This window comes from Oncorhynchus clarkii, chromosome 9, assembly GCF_045791955.1.
Source record: "Oncorhynchus clarkii lewisi isolate Uvic-CL-2024 chromosome 9, UVic_Ocla_1.0, whole genome shotgun sequence".
Taxonomy (NCBI): domain Eukaryota; kingdom Metazoa; phylum Chordata; class Actinopteri; order Salmoniformes; family Salmonidae; genus Oncorhynchus; species Oncorhynchus clarkii.
In genome coordinates, this window is record NC_092155.1 from 78,607,646 (window position 1) to 78,617,645 (window position 10,000).

Here is a 10,000-nt window from a genome sequence, read left to right on the forward strand (position 1 = left end):
CCCCATAGCCTATAACCCCAGCATAATCTGTAACCCCTGCATAACCCCTACCCCATAGTCTATAACCCCAGTATAATCTGTAACCCCAGCATAACCCCTACCCCATAGCCTATAACCCCAGCATAACCCTTACCCCCTTACCCCATAGCCTATAACCCCAGCATAATCTTAAATCAGAATAACCCCTACCTCCTAGGCTCTTATCCCAGCATAACCCCTACCCCCTAGGCTCTTATCCCAGAATAACCCCTACCCCCTAGGCTCTTATCCCAGCATAACCCCTACCCCCTAGGCTCTTATCCCAGCATAACCCCTCTAACCCCAGCATAACCCCTACCCCCTAGCCTCTAATCCCAGCATAACCCCTACCCTCTAGTCTCTAATCCCAGCATAATCCCTACCCTCTAGTCTCTAATCCCAGCATAACCCCTACCCTCTAGTCTCTAATCCCAGCATAACCCCTACCCTCTAGTCTCTAACCCCAGCATAACCCCTACCCTCTAGTCTCTAATCCCAGCATAACCCCTACCCTCTAGTCTCTAATCCCAGCATAACCCCTACCCTCTAGTCTCTAATCCCAGCATAACCCCTACCCTCTAGTCTCTAATCCCAGCATAACCCCTACCCTCTAGTCTCTAATCCCAGCATAACCCCTACCCTCTAGTCTCTAACCCTAGCATAACCCCTACCCTCTAGTCTCTAACCCCAGCATAACCCCTACCCCCTAGGCTCTTATCCCAGCATAACCCCTCTAACCCCAGCATAACCTCTACCCCCTAGCCTCTAATCCCAGCATAACCCCTACCCTCTAGTCTCTAACCCCAGCATAACCCCTAACTCCAGCATCCCCTACAGCCCAGGAACATAATTAGACATTATTTGTAGCCCAAACAGATATAGTATTTGACTAAACAAAATCATTTAAAACGTTACTTACATTTGGATACGATCATGTGTCTCTCTGTTTTTCGTGGGAATACTAGGGAACAGATTTTACAGTCTTTCATGTCCAACAATGAAATTTAAAAATAATCATAATAATAAATATATATATATATATATAAACAGCACCAGTCAAAAGTTTTGACACACCTACTCATTCAAGAGTTTTTCTTTATTTTTACTATTTTCTACATTGTAGAATAATAGTGAAGACATCAACACTATGAAATAACACATATGGAATCATGTCGTAACCAAAAAAGTGTTGAACAAATAAAAATTATTTTTAGATTTTCGATTCTTCAAAGTAGCCACCCTTTGCCTTGATGACAGCTTTGCACACTCTTGGCATTCTCTCAACCAGTTTAATGAGGAATGCTTTTCCAACAGACTTGAAAGAGTTCCCACATGCTGAGCATGTCATTGTCCTGTTATTGTCCCACTAAGCGCAAACCAGATGGCATGGTGTATCGCTGCAGAATGCTGTGGTAGCCATGCTGGTTAAGTGTGCATTGAATTCTAAATAAATCAATGACATTGTCACCAGCAATGCACCCCCACACCATCACACCAGCTCCTCCATAATTCACGGTGGGAACCACACCTGAGGAGATCATCCGTTCACCTACTCTGCGTCTCACAAAGACACGGCGGTTGGAACCAAAAATCTCAAATTTGGACTCATCAGACCAAAGAACAGATTTCCACCGGTCTAATGTCCTTTGCTCTTGTTTCTTGGCTCAAGCAAGTCTCTTCTTCTTATGGGTGTCCCTCATGAGAGCCAGTTCCATCATAGTGCTTGATGGTTTTTGTGACTGCACTTGAAGAAACTTTCAAAGTTCTTGAAATGTTCCGTATTAACTGACCTTCATGTCTTAAAGTAATGATGGACTGTTGTTTTTGCTCTTTGCTTATTTGAGCTGTTCTTGTCATAATATGGACTTGGTCTTTTAACAAATAGGGCTATCTTCTGTTTACCAACCCTACCTTGTCACAACACAACTGATTGGCTCAAACGCATTAAGTAGGATATCAATTCCACAAATTAACTTTTAACAAGGCACCTCTGTTAATTGAAATGCATTCCAGGTGACTACCTTATGAAACTGGTTGAGAGAATGCCAAGAGTGTGCAAAGCTGTCATCAAGGCAAAGGGAGGCTACTTTGAAGAATCTCAAATGTAAAATATTTTTTGATTTTGTTTAACACTCGTTCTGTTACTACATGATTCTACATGACTATTTTGGTTACTACATGATTCTACATGACTCTCTGTTACTACATGATTCTACATGACTCTTTTGGTTACTACATGATTCTACATGACTCTTTTGGTTACTACATGATTCTACATGACTCTTTTGGTTACTACATGGTTCTACATGACTCTTTTGGTTACTACATGATTCTACATGACTCTCTGTTACTACATGATTCTACATGACTCTTTTGGTTACTACATGATTCTACATGACTCTTTTGGTTACTACATGATTCTACATGACTCTTTCTGTTACTACATGATTCTACATGACTCTTTTGGTTACTACATGATTCTACATGACTCTCTGTTACTACATGATTCTACATGACTCTTTTGGTTACTACATGATTCTACATGACTCTTTTGGTTACTACATGATTCTACATGACTCTTTCTGTTACTACATAATTTTACATGACTCTTTTGGTTACTACATGATTCTACATGACTCTTTCTGTTACTACATAATTTTACATGACTCTTTTGGTTACTACATGATTCTACATGACTCTTTTGGTTACTACATGATTCTACATGACTCTTTTGGTTACTACATGATTCTACATGACTCTTTTGGTAACTACATGATTCTGCATGACTCTTTCTGTTACTACATGATTCTACATGACTCTTTTGGTTACTACATGATTCTACATGACTCTTTTGGTTACTACATGATTCTGCATGACTCTTTTGGTTACTACATGATTTTACATGACTCTTTTGGTTACTACATGATTCTGCATGACTCTTTCTGTTACTACATGATTCTACATGACTCTTTTGGTTACTACATGATTCTACATGACTCTTTTGGTTACTACATGATTCTACATGACTCTTTTGGTTACTACATGATTCTACATGACTCTTTTGGTTACTACATGATTCTACATGACTCTTTTGGTTACTACATGATTCTACATGACTCTTTTGGTTACTACCTAATACGTTGTTGTTCTGTGTAGGACTGAAGAAGAGAAGAAGGACTGGATCCAGGTAAATACTTCTGTATCTCAGCTCCCACTATTTCAGCTCCCACTATTTCAGCTCCCACTATCTCAGCTCCCAATATCTCAGCTCCCAATATCTCAGCTCCCACTATCTCAGCTCCCACTATCTCAGCTCCCAATATCTCAGCTCCCATTATTTCAGCTCCCACTATCTCAGCTCCCAATATCTCAGCTCCCACTATTTCAGCTCCCACTTTCTCAGCTCCCACTATTTCAGCTCCCACTATTTCAGCTCCCATTATTTCTGCTCCCACTATTTCAGCTCCCACTATTTCAGCTCCCACTATTTCAGCTCCCACTATCTCAGCTCCCACTATTTCAGCTCCCACTATTTCAGCTTCCACTATCTCAGCTTCCACTATTTCAGCTTCCACTATTTCAGCTCCCACTATCTCAGCTTCAAACTATCTCAGCTCCCACTATTTCAGCTCCCACTATTTCAGCTCCCACTATTTCAGCTCCCACTATTTCAGCTCCCACTATTTCAGCTCCCACTATCTCAGCTCCCACTATCTCAGCTCCCACTATCTCAGCTCCCACTATTTCAGCTCCCACTATTTCATCTCCCACTATTTCAGCTCACACTATCTCAGCTCCCATTATCTCAGCTCCCACTATTTCAGCTCCCACTATTTCAGCTCCCAATATCTCATCTCCCACTATTTCAGCTCCCACTATTTCAGCTCCCACTATTTCAGCTCCCACTATTTCAGCTTCCACTCTCCACATAACAACTCTGTATTCATCCATATTAACGAGCATGTCTCCTTCACTTCCTAACGTTGGTTTTATCTGGTGTGAACGGCGATGGTGTGGCGAAGGGAGATTTAGTGTTTATGTGGTTTGGTCCTGGGCTGTGTGTGTGTGTGTGTGTGTGTGTGTCACCAGATAAAACATCAATCCAGCAGAGACGTTGTCATTTAACATGTCGTCTGTTCCTCCTCTCTCTCAGGCTATCCAGGCCACCATTCAGAGACATGAACAGACGCTAGCCACGTTCCACCATCTCAACTGCTCTCTCCGAGATGAGGACTACACTCCTCCCAACTCACCTGTAAGATACAACACAACCCCTAGCCCCTATCCCCTAGCATCTAACACCAGCATAGCCCCTATCCCCTAGCATCTAACATCAGCATAACCCCTATCCCCTAGCATCTAACCCCAGCATAACCCTTAACCCCTAGCATCTAACCCCAGCATAACCCTTAACCCCTAGCATCTAACCCCAGCATAACCCTTAAACCCTAGCATCTAACCCCAGCATAACCCTTAACCCCTAGCATCTAACCCCAGCATAACCCTTAACCCCTAGCATCTAACCCCATCATAACCCTTAAACCCTAGCATCTAACCCCAGCAAAACCCTTATCCCAAAACCCTTATCCCCTAGCATCTAACCCCAGCATAAACCTTAACCCCTAGCATCTAACCCCAGCATAACCCTTAACCCTTAACTCTAACCCAGTATACCTCCTACCCCCTAGTCTCTAACCCAGCATACCTCCTACCCCCTAGTCTCTAACCCAGCATACCTCCTACCCCCTAGTCTCTAACCCAGCATGCCTCCTACCCCCTAGTATCTAACCCAGCATACCTCCTATCCCCTAGCATCTAACATCAGCATAACCCCTATCCCCTAGCATCTAACCCCAGCATAACCCTTAACCCCTAGCATCTAACCCCAGCATAACCCTTAACCCCTAGCATCTAACCCCAGCATAACCCTTAAACCCTAGCATCTAACCCCAGCATAACCCTTAACCCCTAGCATCTAACCCCAGCATAACCCTTAACCCCTAGCATCTAACCCCATCATAACCCTTAAACCCTAGCATCTAACCCCAGCAAAACCCTTATCCCAAAACCCTTATCCCCTAGCATCTAACCCCAGCATAAACCTTAACCCCTAGCATCTAACCCCAGCATAACCCTTAACCCTTAACTCTAACCCAGTATACCTCCTACCCCCTAGTCTCTAACCCAGCATACCTCCTACCCCCTAGTCTCTAACCCAGCATACCTCCTACCCCCTAGTCTCTAACCCAGCATGCCTCCTACCCCCTAGTATCTAACCCAGCATACCTCCTACCCCCTAGTCTCTAACCCAGCATACCTCCTACCCCCTAGTCTCTAACCCCACGTAACCCCTATCATCTAACCCCAGTTTAACCCCTAACCCCCTAGCCTATAACCCCAGTATAACCCCTAACCCCCTAGCCTATAACCCCAGTATAACCCCTAACCCCCTAGCCTATAACCCCAGTATAACCCCTAACCCCAGGATAACCCCTAACCCCAGGATAACCACTAAGCCCCTAGCCTATAACCCCAGTATAACCCATAACCCCGTGCCTATAACCCCAGTATAACCCATAACCCCAGAATAACCCCTAACCATTAGGCACTTGAGTAGATGTGAAAGAGTTAAGCAGTATTCCCGATAGTTCTTCCACCTTGTTCTCTTAACACTATGACATGTCTGCCTTTCAGCTTCTGTGGCTGAAATGCCTTCCTCTGTGAGATCCTATCGCTGTCTCTTCTCTCCCTCTCTCTCTCTCTCTGTCTCTCTCTCTCACGCTTCTGTCACTCATTCCCTCTCTCATACGTCTCTCCTTCTCTCACTCACTCCCTCTCTCATACATCTCTCCTCTCACTCATTCCCTCTCTCATACGTCTCTCCTTCTCTCACTCATTCCCTCTCTCATACGTCTCTCCTTCTCTCACTCATTCCCTCTCTCATACGTCTCTCCTTCTCTCACTCATTCACTCATTCCCTCTCTCATACGTCTCTCCTTCTCTCACTCATTCCCTCGCTCACACTTCTCTCACTCATTCCCTCTCTCTCTCTCTCTCTGTCTCTCTTCCAATCTACTTTCTCTCTCAGAATTGTTCCGAGCTGGGGAAGCGTGCCCCCACTCCGATCCGTGAGAAGGAGGTGACTCTGTGTATGAAGTGCCAGGAGCCGTTCAACTCCATCACCAAGAGACGTCACCACTGCAAGGCCTGTGGACACGTACGTTTCCAATCAAGTCATGATGTTATGTACATGTGACACGTACGTCTCCAATCAAATCATGATGTCATGTACAAGTGACCTGATTATGTCAGTCAGTCGCTCTACTCCTGAAGACACGACTCAATATTAAAAACTCTTGATTTTAAAAAGTTTTCATATATATATAAAATTAAGATGAACATGTTGATCACTATTGAGTGAGAGTTTTGGGTTTTGGGCTGTACCTTGACTCTCATTGGTTAAAATGTTGTCTCCCCCCCCCTCCCCCAACAAGCGAACTCCTTCCATGTCTCCAGTCAACTGCTGAGAAATTAGGGTTGAGTCTTTTGCTCAATACTCAATAAAGAGTTTTAAAAATATGGTCAAATCAAGAGTTTTTTTTAATTGAGTGAGTTGTTCCTATTTGTTCTGATATTGAAGAGGATGCAGCTCATTTTCCATCAATGGCCTGTCGTCAGTGAACTGCTTCTTGTCTCCTACACCTGAGCTCTCTGTGTATCCCAGGTGTAATACATGTTAACAGCATTATGGAGGTATACCTCCTCTCTCTGTGTATCCCAGGTGTAATACATGTTAATATGGAGGTATACCTCCTCTCTCTGTGTATCCCAGGTGTAATACATGTTAATATGGAGGTACACCTCCTCCCTCTGTGTATCCCAGGTGGTGTGTGGAAAGTGTTCAGAGTTCAGGGCCCGTCTGCTCTACGACAACAACAGGGCTAACAGGGTGTGCATTGACTGCTACACAACCCTAGTGGGGGTTCCCCCCTCCCCCGCCAGCCTGACCTGCAGCATAAACAGACGACGGTCAATACTAGAGGTACATAACAGGATCCTGACTGCCGTAGAAAAAGGGATGCTTCTGGATTTGATCTACTTCCACAGGGTCAGATGAACTTGTGGATACCATTTTCATGTATCTTTGTCCAGTATGAAGAAAGTTAGAGGGAGTTTTGCGACCCAATGCTAACTAGCGACCCAATGCTAATTAGCGACCCAATGCTAATTAGCGACCCAATGCTAACTAGCGACCCAATGCTAACTAGCGACCCAATGCTAACTAGCGTTAGTACAAAGACTGTAAGTCGATGGGATCAGCTAGCAGGTGATAATAGAGGTTAAATACATATTTATACATCAGATACTTAAATGGCGGCGGAGAAGGCAGACGTTTTACTGGCCTCCAACCAATTGTGTTTTTCATTCGTTTATTTGCGTTGTTTGTAACTTATTTTTTTACTTATTTTGTACATAATGTTGCCGCTACCGTCTCTTATGACCGAAAATAACTTCTGGACATCAGGACTGTGATGACTCACCACGGACTGGCAGAATCCTTTTTCCTTTACTGAGTCTTGACGAGGCCGACGCAAACGATATACCGCTTTCTCAGGAACAGGCCCAGATCCCCGTGATTTGCGTGAAGAGGAGGCTGAGAAAAAGGGGCCAGAAGGCGGGCTGTCTTCTGAGAATTCGTAGGCGATCGTAGGCAAATTCGTAGACTTCTTTCCATTCTGCTAGCAAACTTGCAATCTTTGGAGAATAAAATTGATGACCTACACTCAAGATTAAACTACCAAAACTGTAATATATTATGCTTTGGCTGAAACACTATCAACATACAGCTGGCTGGTTATACGCTGTACCAGCAGGATAGAACAGAGGCGTCTGGTAAGACAAGGGGGAGGAGTATGTATTTTTGTAAATAACAGCTGGTGCACGATATCTAAGGAAATCTCGAGGTTTTGCTCGCCTGAGGTAGAGTATCTCATGATAAGCTGTAGACCACACTATCAACCTAGAGAGTTTTCTGTATTTTTCGTAGCTGTTTACATACCACCACAGTCAGAGGCCGGCACTAAGACAGTATTGAATGAGCTGTATTATGCCATAAGCAAACAGGAAAACGCTCACCCAGAGGCGACGCTCCTAGTAGCCGGGGACTTTAATGCAGGGAAACTTAAATATGATTTACCTTATTTCTATTAACGTTAAATGTGCAACCAGAGGGAAAAAACCTCTGGACCACCTTTACTCCACACACACATACAAAACTCTCCCTCACCCTCCATTAAAGCAGGAAGCACCAGTGACTAGATCAATAAAAAAGTGGTCAGATGAAGTAGATACTAAGCTACAGGACTGATTTTCTAGCACAGACTGGAATATGTTCCGGGATTCCTCCGATGGCATTGAGGAGTACACCGCATTAGTCATTGGCTTCGTCAATAAGTGCATCGATGACGTCGTCCCCACGGTGACCGTACGTACATACCCCAACCAGAAGCCATGGATTACAGGCAACATCCGCATTGAGCTAAAGGGTAGAGCTGATCAAACAAGCAAAACGTCAATACAGGACTAAGATCGAATCATACTACACCGGCTCTGACGCTCGTCTGATGTGGCAGGGCTTGCAAACTATTACAGACTACAAAGGGAAGCACAGCCAAGAGCTGCCCAGTGACACGAGACTACCAGACTAGCTAAACTACCTCTATGCTCGCTTCAAGACAAATAGCACTGAAACATGCATGAGAGCACCAGCTGTTCCAGGAGACTGTGTGATCACGCTCTCCGTAGCCGATGTGAGTAAGACAGGTCAACATTCACAATGCCGAAGGGCCAGACGGATTACCAGGAGGTGTACTGTGAGCATGCGCTGACCAACTGGCAAGTGTCTTAACTGACATTTTCAACCTCTCCCTGTCCGAGTCTAATACCAACATGTTTTAAGCAGACCACCATAGTGCCTGTGCCCAAGAACACTAAGGTAACCTGCCTAAATTACTACTGACCCGTAGCACTCACGTCTGTAGCCATGAAGTGCTTTGAAAGGCTGGTAATGGCTCACAGCAACACCATTATTCCAGAAACCATAGACCCACACCAATTTGCATAATGCCCCAACAAATCCACAGATGATGCAATCTCTATTGCACTCCACACTGCCCTTTCCCACCGGGACAAAAGGAACACCTATGTGAGAATGCTAATCATTGACTACAGCTCAGTGTTCAATACCATAGTGCCCTCAAAGCTCATCAATAAGCTAAGGATCCTGGGACTAAACACCTTCCTCTGCAACTGGATTCTGGACTTCCTGGAGGGCCGCCCCCAGGTGGTGAGGGTAGGTAACAGCCATCCGCCATGCTGATCCTCAACAATGGGACCCCTCAGAGGTGCGTGCTTAGTCCCTTCCTGTACTCCCTGTTCACTCATGACTGCACGGCCAGGCACGACTCCAACACCATTATTAAGTAGGTCTGATCACCGACAACAACGAGACAGCCTATCGGGAGGAGGTCAGAGATCTGGCCGTGTGGTGCCAGGACAACAACCTCTCCCTCAATGTGATCAATACAAAGGAGATGATTGTGGACTACAAGAAAAATAGGACCGAGCACACCCTTATTCTCATCGACAGGGCTGCAGTGGAGCAGGTTGAGAGCTTCAAGTTCCTTGGTGTCCACATCACCAACAAACTAACATGGTCCAAACACACCAAGACAGTCGTGAAGCGGGCACGACAAACCCTATTACCCCTCAGGAGACTGAAAAGATTAGGCATGGGTCCCCAGATCCTCAAAAGGTTCTACAGCTGCACCATCAAGAGCACCGTGACTGGTTGCGTCACTGCCTGGTATGGCAACTGCTCAGCCTCCGACCAGTAGGGCCACCACATTGACTCGGTACCGGTACCCCCTGTATATAGCCTCCACATTAACTCTGTACCGGTACCCCCTGTATATAACCTCCA

General features: G+C 45.0%; 1 protein-coding gene across 1 annotated transcript in view; it reads left to right on the plus strand.

Annotated features, from left to right (window-relative positions):
* LOC139417436 (FYVE, RhoGEF and PH domain-containing protein 1-like) overlaps window positions 1-10,000 on the plus strand; it is a 101,330-nt gene that overhangs the window by 86,211 nt on the left and 5,119 nt on the right. Inside the window, exons 12-15 of the mRNA XM_071166719.1 lie at window positions 3,175-3,205; window positions 4,172-4,273; window positions 6,107-6,235; window positions 6,902-7,060. Coding sequence (XP_071022820.1) covers window positions 3,175-3,205; window positions 4,172-4,273; window positions 6,107-6,235; window positions 6,902-7,060 — 421 coding nt within the window. The remainder of the gene's footprint in view (window positions 1-3,174; window positions 3,206-4,171; window positions 4,274-6,106; window positions 6,236-6,901; window positions 7,061-10,000) is intronic.